The following is a 27,581-nucleotide window of genomic DNA, read 5'->3' as shown; positions in this document are numbered from 1 at the left end:
AATTATAAGAGGTGGCAGGAAGTGCTGGGGAGATGCCTCTGACTCTGCTAGTTCAGAAAGTGATCCTGCAAGCATGGAAGCCAATGATATAAGCAGCCTTTGTTTCATCCATCTTCTGATGGCCAGCTAAAAGCCCATTCTCACTCCTGATAGGAAGAGAAATCCTTAGGGCTGGGATTTTCTTTTTTCTTTCTTTTTTTTGGGGGGGGCCACACCCGCAGCATATGGAGGTTCCCAGGCTAGGGGTCCAATTGGAGCTACAGCTGCCAGCCTACACCACAGCCACAACAACATGGGATCCAAGCTGCGTCTTCGACCTACACCCCAGCTCACAGCAACGCCAGATCCTTAACCCACTGAGTGAGGCCAGGGATCAAACCTGCAACCTCATGGTTCCTGGTGGAATTCGTTTCCACTGCACCAAGATGGGAACTCCAGGGCTGGGATTTTAAAACTGAATAAAAAGCTTGTAGTATATCATATCTCCTTTCCACTCCACCTCACCCTGAATTTTTACTTTAAGAAGTTATCTGTTTTAGGAAGAGCATAATTACCATATGAAGAAATCAACTTTTCTAAAAGTTGACCATATGAGGTTGCCCTTTGGGTATGTCAAAAAGGTAGGATTGTTGGCAATTTCATATGGTTCAATGTACAGAAAGAAGACTGAAACTAAAGGAGAGGTAGACTGGATTCCTGAATAAAAGAATATTTTACGTAAATTATTCCCAGGATTTAGGTTTAACAGAATTCCAGTCATCATCACAAGGTAATTCTAAAGTTCATCAGGAAGAACGAATGACTGTGAACAATAAAGGAAATGTTTGAAAAGAAGAATGAAGCATGAGGGGGTAGATGCCTTGCCAGACATTAAAAGGTTTTATAAAGCTATAGGAATTGGAATGGTGTGTCACCAGCATGAGGACAGGCTGACAAATTTACAGCTCAGAATACACAGCCCTGAGACAGACCCTAGAACACAGAAACATCCAGGATGTGGTGAAAATTGCAGTACAAAGTAGTGGGGAAAGAGATTATTCCAAAAATGGTGCTTAAACAATTGGTAATCTATTTTTTTAAAGTCAGATGATTAGCTCACGTCACACCCCAAGTAAATTCTAATTTTTTTTCCCTTTTTACAGTCAAACCTGAGGATTATGGAAGTTCCCAGGCTAGGGGTTGAATTGGAGCTGTAGCTGCAGGCTTATACCACAGCTGCAGCAATGCAAGATCCGAGCCACATATGCAACCTGTGCTGCAGCTTGAGGCAATGCCAGAACCTTAACCCACTGAGTGAGGCCAGGGATTGAACCTGCCTCAATCTTCATGGACGCTACGTCAAGTCCTTAACCTGCTGAGCCACAACAGGAACTCCAAATTCTAAATATATTAAACTGTGAAGTGTAAAAATTATTACAAAAATATTTAGAGAACCATATAAGTGTATAGTCATATGATTGTGGGATGGAGTAGGCCTTTCACACAGCAGAGTGAAGGTAGAAACCAAAAGATAGTAATATATATACCTCATATAATTGCATAAAAAGTTAAAAATATGTACAACAGAAACAGCATGAGAAGCCGATGCTGAATTGGGAAAAACGCATGTAGTCTATGATAGAGGATCTTTAACATATACAGACTTCTTACTAATTAGTAAAAAAAAAAAAAAAAAAAAAAAAAAGAATAGCCTAGAAAAATACACAATGGACACAGATAGAAAATTTACAAAGAAATATAAAGGACAAAGTGATAGATGAAAAATATGCAGTCTGCTTATAATCAATGAAATTGAAATGAAAACCATGGGCACCCCCCTGTGGCTCAGCAGGTTAAGGATCCAGCTGTCCTACTGCAGCAGCTCAGGTTGCTGCTGTGGCGCAGGTTGAGTCCCTGGCCCAGGAACTTCCACGTGCCACAGCCGTGGCCAAAAAAACAAAAAACCAGTATGAGAACATTTGTCAGCTATTAGGTTTACAAGGATTTAGAAAGTGAGCATAATTACTGTTAATGGGAATCAAGGAGGCGAACCACCCTCACTGGCTGCTGGTGCAGGTGTAAACTTACGACCTTTCTGGGGTGCAAACCTCATTAACAGCCTTAGCATTATTTTTGTCTTGTGACCTGTATTTCTAGGAATACAGCTAAAGGGTGTCATCACAGATGTGAAAAATAGAAGGGTTTTCACTGCGGTGTTATCACACCAAAGAATTAGAAACAACCTAAATATAAAAAAAAAAAAAAAGAGAGAGAGAGAAATTGCTATTCATGGCACAAGGGAAGCAGAGATGGAAATTATACTGCCACTAACCAAGGAAGGCTTAGGGCTTCCAGAAGCTGGAAGAGACAAAGAAGACTCTTCCCCTCGAGCCTTCGAAAGAGGCATAGCCCTGCCAGCACCTTGATATTAAACTTCTGGCCTCCAGAACTTTTGAGAGGATAAATCTGTTTTTTTTTTTTTTTTTAAATCACGGCACATCCATATGGTGCAATATGATGTGATAATTAGAAAAGATGTTCTCAATATTTGATAGCCTGAGACAATATCGGTTTTATAGTAAGTGAAAAAAGGACACTATTTTTTACATACAGTAGGAATGCAATTTCATGAAAAAATAATTTTCCTTATACACATATTATATATATTTGTGCCCACGCACATATACGCACATATATAGAAGTAAAACTATTGATTGTTATAGTGCATAGGTGTTGGGCCTATGAGGTAATTATTGGTTTCTTTTTTCATAGTTTTCTATATTTCTGAAATTTTCTGTAATCTTTGCACTCCTTTTCTTATTGTGGTAAAACACACATAATGTAACATAAAATTGCTTACTTATAAATACGCATGCACTAAGCAGGCTCTAAACTTGCATCTACACTACAAATATCGTAATGTGACAATTTTTACTTTTTAATTTTTTTAATTAAAAAAAGGGTTTTTTTGCCTTTTAGGGCCACACCCGTGGCACGTGGAAGTTCCCAGGCTAGGGGTCGAATCGGAGCTACAGCTGCCGGCCTACACCACAGACACAGCAACTCAGGATCTGAGCCGTGTCTGCAACCTACACCACAGCTCACGGCAACGCCGAATCCTTAACCAACTGAGCGAGGCCAGGGATTAAACCTGCATCCTCATGGATACTAGTTGGGTTCATTACCGCTGAGCCACAACGGGAACTCCCACTCTGATTTTTCTTTGATCAAAATTGGTTGATTCTAGGCTAAACCAGTTCCTTCCTTTGAGACCTCAGCTATCAAGCTTTTGACTCTATGGTCTGTAGAGAAACCGTGAGTTTTCGTAGGTAACAATTAGGAAAATGCAGGGTCAGTCCCTCTAAGGCACCAACCTGTTTCAAATGCAGTGACTTCCTCAGCAGGGGGACTCGGGGACTTCTGGCCCCTTGTTATGGACCGTTCCCCGCTTACTTTGGTTCTTTCCAATTTGACTGAGATGAGAAGAAGCTATGGAGGCCAAGAGGGCCCTGCCCTGGCTGGCGAGGCCGCAGGGAGAGGTCGGGGGCTGTTTTGATGTAACAGGCGGTGGCAGGAAAGAGGGCCTCCTCTGGAGGCTTCATAAAAGACCCAAGAAAGCAGAGTGACGCAGAAATGCCAGGGAGCGGGGTTTGCAGGTTTTGTGTGAGCAGTCCTGAGCTCCCCGGAAACCTGGCATTGCTCAGGCCCCGTGTTGTTACCCACCCACAAACACTTGGAGGCAGCCCCGCCCCAGACCCGCAAACTGCCGCCCCCAACACAGTCCCTCACCTGCATCTTTCTCTTCACCGTGTCGAAGGGAAAGGAGAGAGTCTGGGTGACCGCAGCCGCCAGGCAGATGTTGGCAAAGTTTTGGAGGAGAGAAAACCGATCTCTGGGTCCGTTCCAGATTTTCTCCAGGTTCATGTAAACTAGAAGCGAGCCAACAGAGAAAGGCAGAGCACCTGAAAGACGAAGGCCAGGGGAAGGCTGTGATGTTTCGGAAATGCTGGCTCGAGAACATACATGCCCGTGGGGAACCCCGGGGAAGTGAACAGGATCAGCTCTAGCTTTGTTAAAGGTCAGCTCCAACCGAAGCAGCAGGACCTTTCTTGGGTGATGATAACATGCTATTTTTTTAAAATATAATTTTGTTATTCTAATTATTTATTTATTTATTGTTTTTTTAGGACTGCACCTGCGGCATACAGAAATTCCTGGGCTAGGCGTCGAATCAGAGCTACGGCGGCCAGCCTACACCACAGCCACAGCAAGGCGGGTTCCGAACTACGTCTGTGACCTACACCACAGCTCATGGCAGTGCCGGATCCTTAACCCCCAGCCTGTCTCCTTTGGAAACCATAAGTTTTTCAATGTCTGTGAGTCAGCATCTGTTCTGCAAAGAAGTTCATTGTGTCCTTTTTTAGATTCCACATGTCAGTGATAGCATTCGATGTTGGTGCCTCACTGTCTGACTGACTTCACTTATCCACATGCTATTTTTTTAAGATTTTTTTTATTACGGTTGATTTACAATGTTCTGTCAATTTCTGCTGTACAGCAAAGTGATGCGGTCATTCATATATATATTCTTTTTTCACATTATGCTCCATCACAAGTAACTAAATATAGCCACTTGTGCTATACAGCAGGATCTCATTGCTTATCATAACATGTTATATTTTGACAGCGATTGTGTCTATGATCAAAATGCAGCAAATGATTCCCTCAAGGTTTGTGTGCTCTGTGGGAATTTTACTTTTAAAAGAACCGTAAACAACTAATGAACTCTAGTTAATGATACGCATGTTGAAGGGTTGAGGGGGGAGGTGTATGGATGTTTGCAACTTACATGGACATCATCGAAAAACATATGACGGATGAATGGCTAGAGGGATGGATAGCTGGGTGATACAGCAAAACGTTAATTGAAGGATCTGTTGTATGCCGAGAATACGTGTATTTCCAGTAACTTTTTTGGGTGTTTGAAGTTTAAGAAAATAGGATCAGAGAAAAAATTGTTCCCATCAAAAAAAGAAAGTTAGCGGGCAGCACTTAAATTTTGGAGACTGGGAGGAACTGATCTCTAGCTGAGAAGGAAACATTCTGTGATAACTAAAAAGTGAGGTAGTTGTGCTGAGGGAAGTCACTTGACCTTGCCTCCAGGAATGAAGTGGCCATATCAGGGCTCAGCTGGCACGCTGCACTGTGTGACAGCCTCACCTTTCTAGGAAACGATGGTAGTTGGCACTTTGAAACTTCCAGAAACATTGGGAGCAATCTTAAGTTTCCACAGGGACTAAGTTTCTCCCTCAAAATGAGATTTAAAAGAGGGGCTGACACTAGTGCGGTTGCTCATCTTTCGAAAATTGTAATATTTATTTAATAAACACATTAAAAATGACATACTGTAGTTCCCTGGTGGCCTAGTGGGTTAAGGATCCTGTGTTGTCACTGCTGTGGCTCAGGTTGCTGCTGTAGTGCCGGTTTGATCCCTGACCTGGGAACTACCACATGCCTCGGGCCCCCCGCCTCCCCTAAAATGATGGACCAAACCTACATTTTTCTTCATTCAGAAAACATCTGTGGAGCTTATGCTATGTGATGGGGGCCCTACGCCAGGTGCCAGGAATATATAGAGGAGTGTTAGGTAGGCTAATTCCTGGAGATGCTCACTGTCTAGTGGGAGAGACAGACAGCTGATCTGTTCCATAATAGGGGGGCTAGACAGAGTGCTTTAGGTACACACGGATCAGAGGGATTAATTTTGCCTGAGGACTTTACAGAAGACAGAACTTTTCAACTGGGTCTTGAGGAATGAGTAGGAGTTCTTCAGACATTGAGAGAGCAAGCAGAGGGAACGGCATGTACAAAGAAAGTGGTTATTTCTGGAGTTCCCGTCGTGGCTCAGTGGTTAACGAATCCGACTAGGAACCATGAGGTTGCGTGATCCATCCCTGGCCTTGCTCAGTGGATTAAGTATCCAGCGTTGCGGTGAGCTGTGGTGGAGGCCGGCGGCTACAGCTCCGATTAGACCCCTAACCTGGGAATCTCCATATGCCTCGGGAGCTGCCCTAGAAAAGGCAAAAAGACCAAAAAAAAAAAAAAAAAAAAAGGCATTTCTGAAAGGTGCACGTATTTCTGGATGATAATGAAGGAGTGCCAGTAGAGGCATGGCAGGAGGTAGGAGGGTCGGGGCCAGGTCTGACGAGCTAGTACACCACCAGGAGTCTGGGCTTTTCCCTGTAGCTCCTACGAGTGAAGGTTTTTAAGGAGGGCAGTGGAAAGAGGTTGGCGAAGTGATCAACTTGCACTCAGAAAGATCACCACACCCTGACAGCAGGGCGCAGGGTGGACTGGGACAGAAGAGACCCAAGACTGGGACCAGGTAGGGGCCTCTGGTAAGTGTCTGCAGGAAAGATGATGACAGAGTGTGACCCGGAGCAGAGACGATGGGGATGGAGGGGGTTGGCGACTTGAGAGTTAAAAGAGGTGAAATCGACAGTACTTGGTGGCTGACATGTGCCTGGAGTGAGAGGAGGAACTGAAGTTGAAGTGATTCTAGGTTTCTTCTGGTTTGGGCCACTAGGTGAATTTCTCATTCATTAGGGACCACAGGCGGGGAGCAGGTATGCGACCTAACATACAGGACATCAGGTTTAGTTTTGACTTTGATGCGCCAAGGGCATCCGGTGAGGGGCTCCAGCAGCAGGCATTTGTACAGCCATTGGGCAGTGGCACAGTGGTTAAGAGAGAGGGCTCTGGGGTTATATTGCTGGGTTCTTTCACTTTCAATCTGTGTGACCCTGGGTAAGTGACTTAGCTTCCCTAAGCATCTATTTCATCTCTAGAAGGAGGCTTAAATGAGGAACTGTATGCAAAGCATTTAGCACAGTGCCTGGCACACACCAAACACACCAGATGTTAGTCTTTGTTATTCTAGAGATGAGATTGGGAGTCATTAGTATAACGATGCTTGTTCAAGCCACTGGCTTAGATGAGGCCACCAGGGAGGGCCTGGAGGGTGAGAAGAAAGCCAAGGAAGGAGCCGGGGGAATAGCAACAGGTAGGGGGCTGTCAGATGAGCCAGATATAAGAAAGAGCTGCAGAAAGGTGGGAAGGACATCTAGGAGACACTGGGGTCCTGGAAGCCAAGTTTCCAGAATAAAGGGTGATCAATCTCATCAAATCTGCAACAAAAGTCAGATAAAAGGCAAAAGGCTACTGGATTGGCAAGTGGGGATCCCTGTGACCTGTGCATGTGGCGCCCTGGCAAAGGTTCCAAAGACTACAGAAGTGACAGTTGCTCCCCTGGCCATGCTCATATGTGTACGGATTCACACAGAGGCTCCTTCCTGCAGTCAGATGGGGTGTGTGGGACTGTCTTCCTAGTCATTTAAGCTGAGCCACCTCCACTCTGTCCTACTCCCTCCCTGGGATGTAACAGGCCAGAGTCTGGACTGGGGTGTGTGGCTATGGAATAGAATGAAGCTAATCCAGGAGTTCCCTGGTGGTCTAGTGGTTAAGGATCCAGTGTTGTCACTGCTGTGGTGCAGGGTTTGATCCCTGGCCCTGGGAACTTCAGCATACCGCACCCGAGGCCAAAAACGAAAAACAAACAAACCAGAAAAAACCACACAAAAGAATGAAGCTAATCGAGGCTATATGATGGACTCCATACGACCTTGAACTTGGTTCAATGGATTTAACTGGTTACAAAGATAAACATTCATATATATATCCCTTGAACTCAGTAAAATGGATTTAAGTGGTTACCAACAAATGAAACAAGTTATACAAGTCACTTGTATATATATATATATATTAAGGAACACAGCCTTTTCTTGAACAAGATGAGAAGTTCCATCTTACCTAAAACAGTAAGGGAAACCCCTCGGTAAAAGGCCAGGAGCCCTTCCTGTTGATAAATAGTAGAAAAAGCATGGAAGATCCCTCTGTAAGATGGTTCCAGCATGTTCTGCACAATTAACCGGGTTTTGATGAGGTCTGTAGGATACGTCACAACGGTGGAAACCATGCCTGCGAGACTCCCAGCCATGACTGAGCGCCACTGGGAAATATGGCCCAGGTCATCCGTGAACAGCACGACAAACCTGGCGGAGAAAATTGGGAGAAAAGCCCAAGGGAATCAATCAGCTATGGATTACGCTAGAGTGCTCTACAGTACTTACCGCAACACTTTCCAGCATTTGGAAATGCCTTACAAAGCGAAAATCGCCATACTAAGGTATTAGGATTCATGAATAACACACTCAGTCCTACTGTGTTTACACAAGTCTAGTCAGCTATAAGGAAGGGATACCCAATGCTCTTACGTCTCTCTACCCAAGTCCTTCCCACTTCATCTTAAACATTTTCCCCTTTTATCCACGTAACTGTCAACTCCGGCTTGCCCGTGGGGTGTTAATGAACTTGCTAAATACCGAACCAGAACGAGCGCCTTTGATTCTGTTGAAACGCGAATGAAATTGCTCCAAAGGATGACTTCGAGCATCCCCGGTAATTACGTTTTTAAAACGTATTGCTTCAATAATTCTAAGAGAAGATGCATCACCCCACCAACTGTCAGGGAAATAACGAATAAAAACAATAACAAGATCCCATTTCTCACTCAGCAGACTGGGAAAGATGAACAAGCCTGGTAATTTCACGTGATGGTGAGAAAGGGTGGAAAGAGCAACGCTCACCCGCTGCTGGTAGAAGTGTAAATTGGTAGGTCACTTTGCAGGATCTAGTAAAATGAAAGAATGCCTACTTTCATCCCAGCAATTCCATTTCTAGGTGCAGATTCTAGAGAAACCCTTGCATGTGTACATGTGAAGACACATGCAGTGCTGTTTGTAAGTGAAGTCGAACAATCTAAATGTCCAATGATTCGGGAATGCATAAATCGTAGAAGAGTCCATACAATGGATACTACAGTTAAAATGAATGAGCTTAGAACTACGTGTTTACATGGAAAAATCATAAAAGCATAAAGTTTGTGTGCAAAGAGCAAGTTGTGGAGTGACCTACAGTTAAGAGAACCATCTGCACTTGTCCCTCTATATCCATGGGTTTCAGCCCCCCACCCCAATGGAGACCAAACTCTGCAGAAGCTCATGTCCCTCATATAAAATGGTGTACTATTTGCTCTCCCATATACTTTAACTCATCTTTAGATTATTTATAATACTTAATACAGTGTAAATGCTAGGTCAATAGTGCTAGAGCATGGCAAATTCAAGTTTTGCTTTTTGGAACTTTCTGGATTTTTCCCCCCAAATATTTTCAGTCTGTGATTGGATGAATCCGTGTATGCAGAACGGGAAGATACAGAGGGCTGACTACATTGAAATCAAGAAACACACCCACGGGAGTTCCCAGTGTGGTGCAGTGGAAACGAATCCGACTAGGATCTACAGGGGTTGGATCCCTGGCCTCGCTCAGTGGTTTAAGGATCCGGCATTGCCATGAGCTGTGGTGTAGGTCACAGGCTCAGCTCGGATCTGGCGTTGCTGTGGCTGTGGTGTAGGCTGGCGGCTACAGCTCTGATTAGACCCCTAGCTTGGGACACTATATGCTGTGGATGTGGCCCTCAAAAAAGACAAAAAATAAAGGGGATAAAATAGACTCCAGGAAGGTGGAGGGTGCATGGGACTGGGAATGAGAATGAAGAGGACTTCAGCTCTATATTTTATTTCTTGTATTAAAAAAAGACACTCAAAATATTTTCTATTTTTTTAAATTTTTTGTTTTGGTCTTTTTAGGGCCGCATCCGTGGCACATGGAGGTTCCCAGGCTAGGGGTCAAATCGGAGCTACAGCTGCCGGCCTACACCACATCCACCGCGACTTGGGATCTGAGCCGCTTCTGCGACCTACACCACAGCTCCCGGCAATGCTGGATCCCTTAACCCACTGAGTGAGGCCAGGGATCAAACCTGCATCCTCACGGATACTAGTCAGATTCGTTTTTGCTAAGCCACAATGGGAACTCATAGAAGTATTTTTTATACCAATTATATTTCATACTGTCAGTTCTGCAGGGTGGGTACATGAGTGTGTGCTAGATTATTCTTTGTGTTTCTCTGCAGCTTTATAATTTAGTGAAAAATGGCTTTGGGTGGACTTTTCCAAATGCAAACTGGAAAGCAGCTCTGTTACAGTCTGCCTCGGCAGAAATTGTTAGAAGGGGACTTTTATGCGGTGCTCATTCCCTGGCCAGGAAGCAAGGGAATTTTATTCATTCATGCTGATGAGGATAAAATAAATAGGGGCTTGGAAACCGGGAAAAAAATAATATATCCTGTTAGAGAGTGGGATAGGCAGAGAGGGAGAGGGATAGTAAGGATTTGAATAAAAGGAAAGTGAAGAGAGCCAGGCTGAAATAAAAGTGTTACATCTTTTTAAAAATGAGAGCATCTCTGGTTCTCTGGCTTTCAGAGCTCCAGTAAGAGGTGCATTGCCTGCTTATTCAGTTTGGAGAGCAGGCTAGGGCCCCGTGCCTGATAAATAAGACAAGAGGGTGTCCAGGTGCCATCACTGAAGGGGTTCTAGGATGGCTCCTTTGCTCCCAAGTAAACACTCACTGATTAAAAATGTCTCCTTCTGGAGTTCCTGTTGTGGCTCAGCAGAAATGAACCTGACTAGTATCCACGAGGACACGGGTTCGATCCCTAGCCCTGCTCAGTGGGTTAAGGACCTGGTGGTGCGGTGAGCTGTGGTGTAGCTTGCAGATGTGGCTTGGATCCCGCATTGCCATGGCTGTGGTGTAGACCAGCAGCTGTAGCTCTGATTCAACCCCTAGCCTGGGAATTTCCACATGCTGCAAGTGCTACCATAAAAAAAAAAAGTCTCCTTCCAGCTGTAGACAAGTCTGGATTTCATTTTGTCAACGTACCTTAACTGCACCAACGGGGACAGTCATTGGCACGAAATAGCTACCTTGTAAAGAGGCAGAAAGCTAATCTGGCATTCACCAGGGGGCCGTGGGCCTCAGTTTTACTGCCTGCACACCTCCTAGTCTTCCCTCCCCTCTCCCCTGGCCAGCTGGAGGGGAGACAGAGGAAGTGGCAACGCTTGGCTGGAGGGGCGGTCTGCAGCAAGCTGGAACAGTCTAGAAGAAGGAGGAGTTTGAGTGCCCAAAGAAACACCATTCCTTCTCATCGCCTCACCCTTATTCCCCACCCCGCTTGCCATTTCCAGGGCTCTAATGCATTCATCACCCAGTCACTGAACATCTAAACCGTGCTGGCATTCTGCCTTTCCACTGAGGCGCGAGCAGAGCAGAGACTGAGAATGTGGACACCGATTTTCCCGTTTTCATCGTGAAGACACCCCTGTTGCAAAGATGGTCAATGTACCTAAAACTCAAAGGACTTTCTGTAAGAAGTGTGGAAAGCATCAGCCTCACAGAGTGACCCAGTATAAGAAGGGCAAGGATTCCCTGTATGCCCAGGGAAAGAGGCGCTATGAGCAGAAGCAGAGTGGCTCTGGCGGGCAAACAAAGCCAATTTTCCAGAAGGCCAAAACCGCAAAGAAGATTGTGCCGAGGCTTGAATGTGTTGAACTCAACTGCAGATCCAAGAGGATGTTGGCCATTAAGAAATGCAAGCATTTTGGAGTTCCCGTCGTGGCGCAATGGTTAGTGAACCTGACTAGGAATCATGAGGTTGCGGGTTTGATCCCTGGCTTTGCTCAGTGGGTTAGGATCCGGTGTTGCCCTGAGCTGTGGTGTAGGTCGCAGATCCGGCTCGGATCCTGCATTGCTGTGGCTCTGGTGCAGGCCTGGTGGCTACGGCTCTGATTAGACCCCTAGCCTGGGGACTTCCATATGCCACAGGAGTGGCCCTAGAAAAGACCAAAAAAAAAAAAAAAGAAAAAAAGAAATGCAAGCATTTTGAACTTGGAGGAGATAAGAAGAGAAAGGGCCAAGTGATCCAGTTCTAAGCTTTGAGAATCTTTTTTTTATCCTATTTTTAAGAGGAAAGTCTTGAAGCCATAGGGAAAAAAACGCCTGTATGAGAATAAATACAGTGATATCCTTAAAAAATAAAAAAACCAACTGCACTAGCATTCAGCCTAAAGCATCAGAGTTCAGCGGCCCTGCCAAAGAGATGACTGATAGGCACAATAGGAGGGGAATTAGGCCCTTGGTTTGCTGAATGACTTGACAAATTAGGAAGAGGAACCCTGTCTTCTATCAGTTTGTTCTATAAAGTAGGGTCTTACTATCAAACATACAAAATTTTAAAAAAAGAACCAAAGAAAATCCTTTCCTCTCAGATTCTTCCTATCTGATAAAGAGACAAAGACTACATATCCTTCCTCTTAGAATCAGAGTCAAGGCAGGCAACCCTGATAGGCCATTGATGATGTCATCCTGGTCCCCACATCTTAAGCGCTTGTCTGATTGGCTGGGGCAGCAGGTTCCCCTTTCCGCTCTTCCTCCCACTCCCACACACTGCACAGAAGCTTTTTCCAGTGAGACTAGATAAGCCGGTGAACAGCAATAACTACTTCCTTTCAGGCACCCAGATATTACACACGTCCTGAATATATATAGTCAGAACTGCCAACACTTCAACCTAACACAGGTTAGCAGCCAACACAAGCTCATGAATTGATTTCACAATAAGGAAATGGTGTTAGTTATGAACAAACTGATGTTTATACAGCTAGACAAACAGTTGTGGCATAAAGTTGGGTGAGGGGGTCTACTTATTTGATGTATTTGAAAGCCATCCATTGTGTTAGGTTTTATTTATTTATTACAAGGACCTAGCTCCTAATAGACTCTACCGAGTAGATTCTTTTAATTTTAATTCCAAGTAAGGAGACACTTTGGCATCACAATGGTGGGCAGAGCCCTGCACTGAGGAGCCAGAAGATCTGGTTTCAAGCTCCAGCTCTGCCATTAATTGTGTTTGTGGACAAATCGCCGAACCATTCCATTTTCGAACATTCCGGATGTTTATGCTTTGTTCAAAATTCATAATCACAGGCTGTACCACTACCCTCTCAACCGCTTTGCATATTCATGGTCAGGAGAGTAGAGGATAATAGGTGTAATGAGGGGCCAAAGATATTGTCTTTATGCAGGAAGGGTGGCACCATCATTCACCAACCACTTTGCCACCTATCACTGAAATATTTCCCTTTTAGTTTCCAGAAAGAAACTAATCTTGCAGGAAAAAATTCTTAGCAAACGTAGCCTGGGTAACTATCTGTTCTTCCTTTCCCACACATCTCCTCTTCTCCATTCCCCCATCACCTGCCTATTTCAGGTGCCCTGAGCCGCCACATGGACTAGTGCAACAGGTTCCTAACTGGTCCTATCACCCCAGTCTTCCTCCTCCCTAGTCATCCTCCCCTGCTATCAGGTGACAATAATTCCTGTTGAATCGCTTTAATCATGGCACTCCCCCCATAAAATATCCCCCCCACCCCCTGCAGCTACCCTTGCATGCTAAGTGAAGTCTAAAATCCTTCACCTGGCCCTCCAAGATCACATTCCGAGCTGCTATTCTGGCTGTAGCTCCCATTTACAGCCGGAGCCACACCTTATGCTCCAGTCACGCTGCATGCCTTCCCACCTCTGTGCCTTTGCTCGTGGCATTGCCTGCCATATTTTTCTCCCCATCTTTGCCAGAAAACTCCTACTCATTCACCCAAGACCAATCGGATGATTTTTCTCCCCTGTGACATCTTCAAGAACCTCCTCCTCCCTCCTCCGGAGAAGCATGAATTTCTACAGCACTTTATCTTTGACAATCGCATGCTACAGACACACCAGTCATATTCTATTGCTCTGTAAGCTCTGGGGCACAGGGACCATGCCCCTTGCCTTGTCCCCAGCATCATGCACACAGTGGGCATTTAATGAATACAAAGAGAAAGGGCATGGGAACTGGGGTCAGAAGGCCAGGTGGGTGTCCGCTCTGTCCCTGATGTGTGATGTGGCCAATCAGAGCCCAACTCTGCATCCGTAAAATGGGCATAATACTTCCTGCACTGTGGACAGGAGTTGTAAAAATCCAACGATGCACACACACACACACACACACAATGGTAACTAAGTAGAGGTGATATGTTAATTAGCTTGATTTGGGTGATCATTTCACGTGTATACATATATCAACACATTTTAGGTTGTACACCTTAAACATGTACCATTTTCTTTTTGGCTGCAGCGTGCAGCGGCTTGGTGTGACACCTCAGTTCCCAGACCCGGGACTGAACCTGGGCCACAGCGGTGAGAGTGGGGAGTTTTAACCACTAGACCACCAGGGAACTCCCAAACATGTACAGTTTTTATATGTCGATGATAACTCAATAAAGCTGTGAAAAATCCAGTGATATGCAGTCAGCCCTCCACATCTGTAGGTTCCACAACCGTGGATTGAAAATACTCAGAAAAAAAATTCGAGAAAGTTCCAAAAAGCAAAACTTGAATTTGCTGCAGTCAACCATGATTTACATAATATTTACATTACATTTACAATTCTTTGCATAATATTTACATTGTAACTAGGTACTATATATAAGGAATCCAGAGCTGATTTAAAGTATACAGGAGGATGTTCACAGGTTATATGCAAATACCTACTGCATTTGATCTGACAGACGTGAACATTTGGGGATTCCAGTGTTGGTGGGGGGAGGGGCGGTGTCCTGGAACCAAGTCTCCCCACCCCCTGCCCCCCCATACCGAGGGATGACTGTATATATTCTAGAAGGTTAGCAGCAAAGCCACAGTACTTGAACCAGCCTTTGAAGTCCTGCCTCCCTCCCCTTGGCACACATTCCAAAGAAAGATTTCCAACCTACTCGGTGGAAAATAGAGTGAAGTGGGGGAAAATTAAGTCGTTAAAACTCAGAGAACTGTTTACAGACTGCAGGCCAGATGTTGCTGAGGGCAAGGGGGCTGAGCAGGAACGTGAGCCTTGATAGAAATGCCTCAGGATCTCAGTACCCTCCCTTCCCCAAGAAGAGCAGGCAACTCTATTCCCAGGCAGAGGTGAAGGCAGGCCTGGAGGACTCAGAGATAAGGAAGATTCCATCGGGCTGGTCAGCTGCCAGGTGAGATATCCAGCTCTGGCCTCCCAGAGCCAAAGGCAAAAGCCTTTGACGCTTAGCTTCCCAGGCCATTGCACCTGGTCAAGACGGTGGGCTGTTTCTCTGAGCTCAGGCCATTCTTTGGGGTTGGCACGGTGCCCACCGGATGAGGAACACAGAAACATCTCAACCTGAAAGTCCATCACTACCACCTCATTCTTTAAGGCTTTGTTTCCAGTTAAAAATGCAAATATCTCTGAGGTCTGAGGAAGCTTTAAGACTCATCCAGGGAGTTCCTGTCGTGGCTCAGGGGTAACGAACCCCACTGGTGTCCATGAGGACGTGGGTTCCATCCCTGGCCTCGCTCAGTGGGTCAAGGATCCGGTGTTGCCTGGAGTGGCGGTGTAGGTCGGCCGTGGCTCGGATCCAACATTGCTGTGGCTGTGGTGTAGTCCCGTAGCTCCAGTTCCAGGAGCCCTAGCCTGGGAACTTACATATGCCGTGAGGGTAGCCCTAAAAAAGGAAAAAACCAAAACAACAAAAACACAAACTCATCCAGTTGTGTTACATCTTTAGAGGTTTTCCTAAGAGGCAGCTGTTTTGGGAGAAGGTGTTAAAAGCCCAAAGAAGGAGGCCAGCGGGCAGCGAGGGATGGGTTGTCTGCAGTTTGGGGAGGGGAAGCTGCAGCCTCTGTTGGACCCTAAAGGCAAGCTTCTTGGGAGGAGGGCAGGACTCCGTGGCTTTTTTGTCGCCATGGATTGGGCTCTCTGCCCCTTATACTAAGTACGTTCTTCTGGGGGCTTTGGTCACACAGACAGAATTCCATACACGCACCTTCAGAAGGGTCACTCTCCTGAGCCAGCCAAGGCAACATGTCCAAATGGGTGGACTGTGGGATGGATTAGGAGGTAACCATCCGGAGATCTCCTCACTCCTTCCCCCCCAATCTCCATGGGCCCCTTTCCACCTCCTCGCCCCTCCCACCCAGTCGGCTTCTCTGGGCCAGAGCTGCGCCCTCACCAAACCGCTCCTGGCGGGGCAGGAACCGCAAGAGAAGGTGAACGACTTGGGGACTGCGCTTTGGGGGCCAGAGAGGTCGCCTTCTGGCCGAAGGGGCTCCCACGCGACCCGGAACCCGGTTGCGGCGCACCGCCAGCCCCGATCCCGGCGCCCGGGTGGCGCAAGGCCGCGAGACCCCGGCGGCGGAACCCCCGCGCCACCCCCGCGGCGGCGGCCTCCCGGGCCCGGGCCCCGCCCCCGCCCCCCCCCAGCCGGGCTCTTACTTGCGGTAGGCGGCCAGCTGCACGGCGCTGCAGGGGAAGAGGCGCAGGCAGGCCACCGCGTTCCCCTTCCAGAGCGCGCGGGGGCCCTCGGCCCGCCACACGCGCAGCCCCGCGGCCCACGGCCCCCGGGCGCGGCCGCGCACGACGCCGACCTGGGCCAGCACGGTGGCGAGCTCCAGCGGCGCGGTGAGGCTGAGGCTCAGCGCCCCCGCCAGCCCCGCGCACAGCAGCCGTTGGCTGCCCGTCAGCCGGCCGTCCCGCCGCCAGGTCGCCATCGCGCGTCCCCGGCCCGAGCCCCGGGCGGCGGCCGATCGCGTGGCTCGGGCCTGGGGCTCCCGGGCTCCCGGGCTCCCGGGCTCCAGGCGCAAGGGGCGGGCCAGGCCCCGCCCGGCGTGGGGCGGACCCGCGGCTCGGACGGGAAGCAGGTCCCCGCCTGGGCCGAGCTGGCCCGAGGCTGAGGCCGCACCGGTTTAAGGTCTGCTCTCGGGCAGGTTTCTGTTTACAGTTGAGAGAGTCTTCGCGTTCTCTCCAGGCCCAGCCCTCTCGATTTCTTGGGTCTAGAATATTCAGCGCCCCCACCCCCTGCCTCGTTTGCCCCCTTTCTCCCTGTCCACGTTCCACTTCGCCCTCTTCCTCCCCTCGCCTCTGCTCTCTTCCCTCCAACCTCTTTTTTTTCTGCCCCAAGAAAAAGCCTTATAGATTTCCCAGTGCAGAAGGGAAAAAAGCCTATAACATACACGTGATATAAGACACGACATGTATTAGGCTTTTCATATATTATCTCGCTTAATCCTCAAAACAGCCCTTAGTAGGTGTGTCCTCAACTGGAGAGGCTGTAGGTGTGGTGGTTAGAACCTGGACTTGGCTCTGCAGTTTACCAGCTGTATGACCTTGGGGAAGTTACTCAACCTCTCTGTGCCTCAGTTGCTTGTGTATAACTTCTTCCTCTCGGGGTTGTGGTGAGGATTAAATGAACAGTGATTCAGGTAAGCACTATAGATGTGTTGGCTATGGTTAGATATTTTTCAGAAGAGGAAACCAAGACAGGGAGATGGACTTGCTCTAGATCACACAGCTGCTAGAGGCAGTCAGGGTTCAAATCTAGGCCAACATCTACTAACAGTGACACTGCAAGTCCTGCTCTGTGACAGCAGAGTGTAACTTGAGCGGGGACATTTTCAGGGGTTCTGTTAGTCAACAGGACAACAGAGGCAAAGAAGGGCTAGGAGTGATTTGGTCAGAGTCCAAGAAGGATTTTGATGAGTTAAAAAAATTCCGCACTTCTCCCTCTTTTCTCTTTTAAAAGAGCCATAGCAATAATAATGATGAAAAGGCGGTCCAACAGTCTGTTAGTATCAGACATCCCAGGTACGCAGTTGCTGTTAGGTTTGTATGTCGTTATTTTCTGCGTTTACTAACATACGGGATGATAAAGGAACCTTTTCTAAAAGGCATTGCGGGGTCTAGATTGAGAGGACTTCCAGTTAGTTACAGAAGCCTTGCTCTGCGCTCAACACTGGGGATGCTCATTTTTCTTGTTTTGTGAATTCTCCCATCTTGCTGTGAGCTCATTTCACGGCTGTGGGAGGTTGGAGAGAGCAGGTTTATGATTCTGAAGATCAGAGGACACCGGACTTTAAGTGGGGATTGAATTGGAATTTGGGGACTACGGAAAAGCAACCTTCAGGTACCAGTTCTGTCCTAAAACCGTCTTGGACAACAGGACTAGATCCTAAAGCTCCTTCAGGGAGCTCTGCCCTGGGAACGGAACAGTTGATGTAATAACCACGTTGTATAGAGACTAACTCCAGGGGGTTGTTTGGGTTTGGTTTGGTTTTAAGGCAGTTTGTGTGAGAGTTTCAACTGCATCCACCTTGGGAACAGATATACCCCTTTCTTTAGCACTGCTGTTCTTTTTTGTCTTCACAAACAGGGTGTTCAGTGAGCCACAGGCAAGAAGAGCCATTTTAGTCTTCACAGCTGGGGGCCCGGAGACATCGTGAGTTGATGATCTATTTTAACCTCAAACGTAAAAATGTATACTTTCTCACAACAGGGACGTCGAACAGTAAAATGAGTAACAGCAAAGTCTTTATTGACTGCCTTCTGCCTTTTTGTAGTAATGTGCTAACATGACAAGGTGTGTTCATATTTTACTCAGCCAGAGTCTAGTTCATCTGCTAAGGATTGGGAGTATTATGTAGGTTGATCTTAAACATAAATCGGTCTCTGAGGGTGCCCTCTATTTGGATTGTGACTTGTAGACTCAAGCTGACTTCACTGCCTCTTTTTCACACTTGTTGAAAAGTCTATGAAGGGCATAGCAAGGATCTCCACCTTTGGAAAAGGCACATGATGTGAAACTAGGGTGCTGTGTTAAAAATAAATGTATAACTTAAAAGAATAGGCAGTAAGTAAAATAATATTGGAAGTGATGTGGTAACATGAGGAGAAAGGGTGGCTGGCAGATTCAAGCCAATAGGCAGCCTCCTGCCCTAGTCAGGCCTTGGGAGATGCTAACAGTTTTTCATTCTCCAATTCTTATTTTTTGTTTCTCTTCTCACTGAGTGAAATCATTTCTCAGTACATTACCTTAGTTTAACTTGCTGATGCTTCTCAGAGTCTAATTTATCTTGCTATTTTATGCCAATATTGATCTCTGCTCTTCGATTTTTCATTTTATTATTTAACCGTATGGAATTTTATAAATTTCAAAAGTGGAATATACTTGTTGTACCAAGGAAAACAGTACGGAAGTGTATTAAAGTTGTCTTTCTGCGCATGCTCTGAGGTAACGTTAGAGCAACCACTGTTAAGAGCTGGGTGTGTGTGTGCATCTTTCCTCATATTTTTTTTTTCAAACCCAGACAAATATTCATTTATGGGGATTTTCCTCTTCCCTCCCTGCTTTCTTTCCTTCTAAGCAAAAAAGAGATAATCCCTCTGGACGGATATTTTTATTTTATTTTATTTTATTTTTTTGTCTTTTTAGGGCCACACCCGCAGCATATGGAGGTTCCCAGGCTAGGGGCCAAATTGGAGCTACAGCTACCAGCCTGTGTCACAGCCACAGCAATGCAGGATCCAAGCCGTGTCTGCAACCTACACCACAGCTCATGGCAACACCGGATCCTTAACCTACTGAGTGAGGTCTGGGATTGAACCTGCATCCCCATGGATGCCAGTCGGGTTCACTAACCACTGAGCCATGACAGGAACTCCTGGAAGGATATTTTTAAAACCCTGATAATCAGATTTTCTCTAGGGAAGAAAACTGGTAGAGGTGGGAACAGAGGTGGAAGGGAGATTGACTTTTGACTATGTGCCCTTTTGTACTGTTTGCAATTTCCCCTTACCAAGGGTATGTATTATCAATTAAAAAAAAAAAAAAAAGCTCTTTCCTCAGAAGTCTCCTTGTGGTGCAGCGGGTTAAGGAGTCCAGTGGTGCCTCAGCTGTGGCGGTTTGATCAATTGCAGTGCAGGTTTAATCCCTGACCCGGACCTTCCACATGCCCTGACTGTGGCCAAAAAAAAAAAAAAAAAAATCTCCGCTCCATTATCAATGTCCCTGAAGCATTCCCATTAGGTGTAGTGTCGTTGGTGACATTTGCCTCGCCTTCCGGGAGATGTTGGTTTTGAAATGTGGAACCACTCTTGGTGAAGTCCTGAATGAAAAAATACCATCTGTTTTCTACTTACATGGTAATTGCATTCTTGGGAAATTCCAAGAATATAAACACTGTGAGAAAAATGTTTTGTCTTCATGACTTAAGCAGAGTTAAGTTTTCAACTCTGATAATTAGAAACAGCTTTTCTACCTACACGGATGCCTGGTGGGATCTTTGAACGCCATGGAGGATGCAGGACAGTCCGGGCCAGGGACAGATCTGCAGCAGCATCCCTGCCCTGCCCATTAAATGCCAGTTGAGTACCCCAAACACGGTGGCACCCCTCCCTCCAGCTTCCAAAAGGCTCTCTAGGAGGCTGTGCCATTCCTTTTGAGAACCACTGCTCTAGCTGCTTCCTCCACTTGCAAAGTTCTTTCCTCAGGTATTTGCATAGCTGGTTCCTTCTTATCCCTCCCAGCTCCGCTTAAATATTATCTCCCGTTGTCGGGCTCACCTGATTATTCAGTCTACACAGCTCCCATCCACTCTACCATAGACAGTTCTCTGTATAGCATTTATCCCTATCTGCTCTTTTTCTTTTTTTGGTTTATCATCTGTTTCTAGCTACCAGAACGTAAGATCCGTGAGGGAAGGGATCTTGTCTCTTGTTCACAGCTGTGCCTGGAACACTGGCTGGCACGTAGTTAGTGCTCAGTAATCATTATTTTAGATGAAGGAAGAAAGATAAGAAGGCAGGAGTGGAGGACATCTCCAGTTCTACCAGCTGGAAAAAATTAGCAAAACATACCAAAATTATTTATTTAGATCTCATCTGTGATAAATAGCAGAAGATTAACTAGATTCACAAGACTGGTGGCTTTATTAATTCCCAGTGAATAGTATCAGCCTTGTCAGAAATTGGATGTTTGCCATTTTAAATTTCCAGCCACATCTGTAGTTCTAAAGTGAACCGTGATATTTGACAGAGACGCTTTGTCCCCAGTCATCATTTTCACCATGTCTTTAGCAGCAGTTTTGGCAAGTGTGTCAACAGTGACTTCAGTCGCTCTAACCTTTGCAGTCAAATATAACACCATGAAGTGTGGCTTCCACAGCTTTTGCAGTTTTCTCCCTTGGCACACTGTGTTTAACTCTAAGCGATGCTTGACTGTCTTTTCCATTCTTCTTTGAAATTTGTGACGATGTTGATGCAGGAAGGTTTCATATCAAAATGTTTGAGCCTTTTCATTCATTCATTCACTCACTCATTTATTCATCCCACGAATGTTTATTGAATACTTTGTATCAGGAGCTATGTTGGGGATATATATTTCACATAATGGAATTGAATTTGCTCTCATTACCAGGCCATGGTAACCCAAATTTCAATGGTTCTTCATGGTAGTCACACAGTACTTTTAGTTTCTTTGCCGCTGGTATTTCATTTTATTTTACTTTATTTTGCCATATTTCATTTCATTTCATCTAATTTCATTTCATTTCATTTTTACCCAGACACTTGCTTTCATATACACATGCCCATAATGCTCTGACCTCTTTGAAATGCTCCAGCAATGCCTTTAGGGGTGAAATCTCACATCAGTATCCAGTTTGGCAGCTCCCCTAATTTGGTATCCAGGAGCCTCTTGTCCTTCAGTGGTACAGTTGACGCCACCTTGGAGTCCTGGCTCTGCTGCTGGTATTTTATAACACTAAGAGATGGTCCATCTGATGGAATGATACATCTCTAACATCTATTTGAAGACCTAGGACTATACTCATTCCTCTTTAATCACCAGCTCCACCTCTACACTTTCCGCAATTTTTTTTCTTTTGGGGCCGTACCTGTGGCATATGGAGGTTCCCAGGCTAGAGGTCGAATCGGAGCTGCAGCCGCTGGCCTACACCACGGCCACAGCAACAGCCAGATCCGAGCTGATTCTGTGACCTACACCACAGCTCACGGCAACGCCAAATCCTCAACCCACTGAGCGAGGCCAGGGATTGAACCTTTGGCCTCATGAATACTCTAGGAGACTCTCTCTCTCTATATATATATATGATTGTTTTAAGTTGTTGGTCTCTTAATTGCAAGTGCATTCCCAGTGTCCTGCATTTGTACCCTCCTCTTCTCATGATTTCTGATTTTAGTAGCATAATTGTGTATGGATGATTTCATATCTTTACTATATATAAGCCTTTACTGGTGAGCCTTGTCATTTGTGGTATTTTTGTTTCTGGTTGCGGCCATTTCTTTTCTGCCTAGAGAAGTTCCTTTAGTATTTGTTGTAAAGCTGGTTTAGTGTTGCTGAATTCTCTTAGCTTTTTCTTATCTATAAAGCTTCTGATTTCTCCTTCAAATCTGAATGAGAACCTTGCTGCGTGAAGTAATCTTGGTTGGAGGTATTTTTCCTTTCATCACATTAAGTATATCATGCTACTCCCTTCTGGCCTGCAGAGTTTCTGCTGAAAAATCTGCCAATAACCTTATTGGGGTTCCCTTGTATGTTATTTGTTTCTTTTCCCTAGCTGCTTTCAATATTTTCTTTGTTTTTAATTTTGGTTCAGTTTGATTAATATGTGTCTTGGAGTGTTCTTCCTTGGGTTTATTTTATATGGTACTTGTTGCACTTCCTGGATTTGAGTGAGTGGTTCCTTTCCCATGTTAGGGAAGTTTTCGGCTATTACCTCTTTGAATATTTTTTTCTGTCCCTTTCTCTCTCTCTCTTCCTTCCAGCACCCCTATAATACGGATGTTGGTGCATTTAATGTTGTCCCAGAGTTCTCTGAGACTTTCTTCATTTGTTTTCAATCTTTTTTCTCTTTTCTGTTCTGCATCCATCATTTCCACTAATCTGTCCTCCACCTCGCTTATTCATTCTTCTGCCTCCTGTATTCTGCTGTTGGCTGCTTCTAATAAATTTTTAATTTCAGTCATTGTATTTTGCATCTCTTCTTGCTTAAGTTTTATATCATGTATCTCTTCACTCAGTGTTTCCTATAAATTATCCGTCTTTGCCTCCAGTTTATTTCCAATGTCTTGCATCATCTTCAGCATCAACAGTCTAAAGTCTTTTTCCTGGAGGCTGAGAATCTGATCACTTAGCTGTTTTTCTGTGGTTTTTTTCCTTTCTCCCTTATCTGAGTTATAGTTCTCTGGCTTTTCATTTTTATAGGTTTTTGGTATGGTGACCTTTTTGCAGACAATAGAGTTGTAGCCTCTCTTACTTCTGGTGTCTGCCCCTCTTGCAGCTGAAGTTGGTACAGGGACTTGCTGTAGGCTTCCTGATGGGAGGTACTGGTGCCTGCCCACTTGTAGGTGGGGCTGATTCCTATCCCCCATCCCTGGTGGGTGGGGCTTTGTCTCTGGGTGAGATTAGAAGCGGCTGTGTGCCTTGGGGGTCTTTAGGCAGCCTGTTTACAGATGGGTGGGGCTGTGATCCCACCTGGATTATTGTTTGGCCTGGAGCTTCTCAGCGTGATGGGTGGGGCTAGATTTTCCCAAAAACCTGGCCACCTCCAGAGAAACATGCTGATGAATATTCCCAAGAGCTTTGCCTCCAGTGCCTTTCCCCCACAACAAGCCACAGTCACCCTCTGTTTTCCCAGGAGGTCCTCCAAGAACTGCAGTCAGGTTTGACCCAGATTCCTATGGAGCCTTTGCTTTGCCCTGTGACCCAGTGCACTTGAAAGTCTGTGTGCGCCTTTCAAGAATGGGGTCTCCATTTCCCCCAGTCCCGTGGAGCTCCTGTGCACAAACCCCACTGGCCTTCAATGCCAGATGCTCCAGGGGCGGGAGGGCTCTTTCTCCCAGTGCCAGATCCCCAGGTGTGGGGATTTGACATTGGGCTCAGAACTTTCACTCCTGTAGGTGAGTCTCTGTGATACAGTTACTTTCCAGTCTGTGGGGGCTTCCCACCCAGGAGGTATGGGGTTGCTTATATCATGTAATTGCCCCTCCTACCTCTTGATGTGGCCTCCTCTTTGTCTTCTGGAGTAGGATATCTTTTTGTAAGTTTCCAGTCTATTTGGCTGAAGGTTGCTCAGCACTTGGTTGTAATTTTGTGGTTTTTATGAGAGAAGTTGAGCTCTAGTCCTTCTATTCGGCCATCTTAATCCCCTCTTCTGGGCCTCATGAATAATAGTCAGATTCGTTTCTGCTGAGCCATGATGGGAACTCCATACTTTTCACAATTTATGTATAGTAAAATTACTTTGTTTTGGTACAGAATTAGTTATGTTTTAGCACAGGCATGTATAGATCTGTGTGACAATGCTATAATCAGGATACAGAACTGCTCTATCAGCCTCCAGAATTCTCATGTGCTGCTCCCCTGTAGTTAAGGACTCCCCTACCCCCAGCTCTGGCAACCATTGGTCTGTCTTCTGTTCTTATAATTTTGCCTTTTGAGAATGTCATATACATGAAAACATATAGCATGTAACCTTTTAAGATGGGTTTTTTTCATTCATTATGATGCCTTTGAAATTCACCCATGTTGAGTTCATCAGTAGTCTCTTCTCTTTTATTGCTGGCTCTTTTTCCATTGTGTGGATGTCCCACAATTTGGTTATCCATTCATCCCTTGGCAAACATTTGGCCTGATTCTAGTTTTTGGCTATTATGAATAAAGCTGCTATGAACATTTGTGTACAGGTACTTGCATGAAAATATCTTTTTTTTTTTTTTTTTTGTCTTTTCTAGGGCCACACCTGCAGCACACAGAGGTTCCCAGGCTAGGGGTCTAATTGGAGCTGTAGCCACCGGCCTACACCACAGCCACAGCAACACAGGATCTGAGTCACAACTGTGACCTATACCGCAGCTCACGGCTATTTTGCATGTAATTTGCATAAAGTTTGTTGCATTTCAAAGATGTCAAAGGGAAATACTGACTAATCAGCTAGATTTCAGAAGACAGAAGTACGTTGGTGGGGGTCCCTGCTGTCTATTCCTTAGCTTTGTTGATCCAGAAAATCAATGTCATTAGTGTACCCTGTGGTGAGCTGATTCAGGGGACTGACTCTTGACAAATACTGGTCACTCCTTCTCAGTCTCCTTTGGTGACTCCACCACCCTTAAATATTGTGAGTGCTCCAGACTCAGTCGTTGAGCCTCTTCTCTATTTATGTATTTTTATTTATTATTTTTTATGGCCTTGCCCATGACATATGGAAGTTCTTGGGCCAGGGGTTGAATCCAAGCCACAGCTGCAACCTATACCACAGCTGTTGCAGCACTGGATCCTTTAGCCCACTGTGCTGGACCAGAGATTGAACTCATGCTTCCTCAGCAACCAAGCCACTGAAGTTGGATTGTTAATTCACTGTGCCACAGTGGGAACTCCAGGACATCTCTTTATTAATTAACTATGAGAAATATGCTAAGCAGACCTGTCTACATGGGATATTCAGGGCACCCTCTTCCCTTTAGAGGAATCTTAATGGGCTTATTACAATGAGAAGTTCAGGAAATATTAGGATATTCTTTGCGGGTAAATGCTATCAACCCATCTTCATTGTTGAACTGTGCCTTCCTATAAGACCTTAATATTCATGGAAGCTGCTTTGGAATCACCCTTGCTTTGGGCTCTTTGGCTCTCTTTTTTTTCTAGTTTTCATGTAGAGGAAACAAGGATAACTTCTAAATTTTGGACCTGAGTAAATGCAATTAAGAGAGCTAGAGAAGGCCATCATGAGAATAATTTAGATTAGAAGTGATGTGAAGGATAAAGTATGAAGGGTGTTATTACTATATATAAAACAGGTAATCAACAAGGACCTACTGAATAGCACACCGAACTCTACTCAATATCCTGTAATAACCTGTATGGAAAAGAATCTGAAAAAGAATGGTTGTATGTATATCTCAACCACTTTGCTGTACACCTGAAACTAACACAACATTGTAAATCAACTATACATCAATCTAAAATAAAAATTAATCTAAAAAATATGAAGGGGAGTTCCCATCATGGCTCACTGGTCAGCAAACCCGACTAGTATCCATGAGGTTGGAAAGTTCAATCCTGGTCTTGCTCAGTGGGTTAAGGATCTGGCATTGCTGTGAGCTGTGATGTAGGTTGCAGACTCGGCTCGGATCTGGCGTTGCTATGGCTGTGGTGTAGGCCGGCAGCTGCAGCTCTGATTGGACTCTTAGCCTGGGAACCTCCATATGCCATGGGAGCAGCCCTAAAATGACAAAAAAAAAAAAAAAAGCATGAAGGATGTTAAAACTGTAGTAAATCCAATTTGAGGGCTTGTTTCAGGTATTCAAGCTGTTGTATCAAAAGCAAGGTCTATTGTGGCAGAAATTGTACACCAGCATCCATGTGCTCCTCTGTATTCCCCTTGGCTTTCCTTTTAGCCAAGTGTGGTTTCGTTCTGGCTGATGGAATGTGAATGGGACTGATAACTGCCACTTCCAGGCCTGGCCCATAGAATAACCCTCATAATTTTTTATGCTAAAACTCTCTGCTGTTGGAGCAGCTGGAAGCAAAGGACTTGAGATGGCAGAGCACATGATGCAAGGAACCTGGATCCCTGAGTTCACCACTTAAAGGAAACGTATCTAGGAAAGTTGTTCACAGAGAAACCATCTCATAGGACTTTGTGTGAATGAGAAATAAACCTTTGTGTTAAGTCAGTGAAATTTCAGGGTTTGTTACCACAGCAGAGTCTAACCTACCCTGTGGCACATCTCCACACTGTTATACACAGGAAAGCCCTCACCACCTGAGCTACACATGGAGATTCAAGAGAAGCACTTAATGCTTGTTAGTTATGTTAAGGATTTTTTTCTCAGCTTTATGAAGAGATGGGCAATGACTATAAATAACTACTTTTGCTCAAGAAAGTCACTGATTTTCATAAAGAAAAGTCATCACTTGACTATTTGAGTTTCAAGAAGAATCTGTGTCTTTCTGGGGGAAAAAAACTTTGATTTGAATGATCATAAGTATGGCAAAGATTGACTTTGAACAACCCAAATTTATGCTTTTATGACAAGCTTCATCAGTATGGTACCATGCAAGAGAAACTGAATGCAATGATTGCAAAAAATATAGCTGTAACACTTATGCTTTAATGGAAATTGTGAGTTTGGGGTATTAAATGGTTTTCATTGTCTGAACCACCTAGTTGTGAATTCAACCAAGGAACTTACTGATAACATTTTGATCATAATGAAGAGACTCTTGAAATGGTTGATTAAGTGTCTTTTGCAAAATTTCTCAAAGTGGATGGCAGTGGTGAGTGGCTAATTGTGCTAATTTGGGTCCTACAGGAAGCAGATGCTAATATGGAGTTAGGAATGCAAGATGTTGATTGGGGATGATGCCTCTGAAAGATAAAAGGACAGGGAAACCTTTAGATCATAATGCAGATCTGACTCCTGTGAAAGGATGAGGGGAGGAAGGGGAATTGGGCAGAGACGCCTTAGGCTGCAAGACAGATGTGACAAAGTTTTGGTCAACCCAGTGGAGAGTTCTGGAGGAAAGATTGCCTGTTAAAAGAATCCAAAGTTAGGCATACATGGAGTTCCTGTCGTGGCTCAGTGGTTAACGAATCCGACTGGAAACCATGAGGTTGCGGGTTCAATCCCTGGCCTTGCTCAGTGGGTTAAGGATCCGGCGTTGCCTTGAGCTGTGGTGTAG

At 45.3% G+C, this 27,581-nt stretch overlaps 2 protein-coding genes across 6 annotated transcripts in view; one reads left to right on the top strand and one right to left on the bottom strand.

The window, feature by feature from the left end:
• The window catches only part of SLC25A43 (solute carrier family 25 member 43), a 38,345-nt gene extending 21,667 nt beyond the window's left edge, over positions 1–16,678 (bottom strand). Inside the window, exons 1-3 of the mRNA XM_001927589.5 lie at positions 16,319–16,678; positions 7,849–8,090; positions 3,769–3,941 (exon numbers count right to left, since the gene is read on the bottom strand). Of these exons, the coding sequence (XP_001927624.1) occupies positions 3,769–3,941; positions 7,849–8,090; positions 16,319–16,593 (690 nt within the window). The 5' untranslated portion in view covers positions 16,594–16,678. The remainder of the gene's footprint in view (positions 1–3,768; positions 3,942–7,848; positions 8,091–16,318) is intronic.
• LOC146394767 (large ribosomal subunit protein eL42-like) overlaps positions 1–27,581 on the top strand; it is a 48,729-nt gene that overhangs the window by 6,709 nt on the left and 14,439 nt on the right. Inside the window, exons 1-3 of one of the 5 annotated variants that reach the window (XM_085008316.1) lie at positions 4,167–4,355; positions 11,184–11,621; positions 18,252–18,317. In XM_085008316.1, coding sequence (XP_084864442.1) covers positions 11,329–11,621; positions 18,252–18,317 — 359 coding nt within the window. In that variant the 5' untranslated portion in view covers positions 4,167–4,355; positions 11,184–11,328. Of the gene's footprint in view, positions 1–4,166; positions 4,758–11,183; positions 11,868–18,251; positions 18,318–27,581 lie in introns of those variants that run through there. The other 4 variants (XR_014835559.1, XR_014835561.1, XR_014835560.1 and 1 more) reach the window with 4 other exon arrangements.

This window comes from Sus scrofa, chromosome X, assembly GCF_054392235.1.
Source record: "Sus scrofa isolate SSC_HxYL_T2T_F1_AM1 chromosome X, Sscrofa_HxYL_maternal_Yorkshire_Landrace_v2.0, whole genome shotgun sequence".
NCBI classification, from domain to species: domain Eukaryota; kingdom Metazoa; phylum Chordata; class Mammalia; order Artiodactyla; family Suidae; genus Sus; species Sus scrofa.
This window is presented reverse-complemented; position numbering and strand designations above follow the sequence as displayed.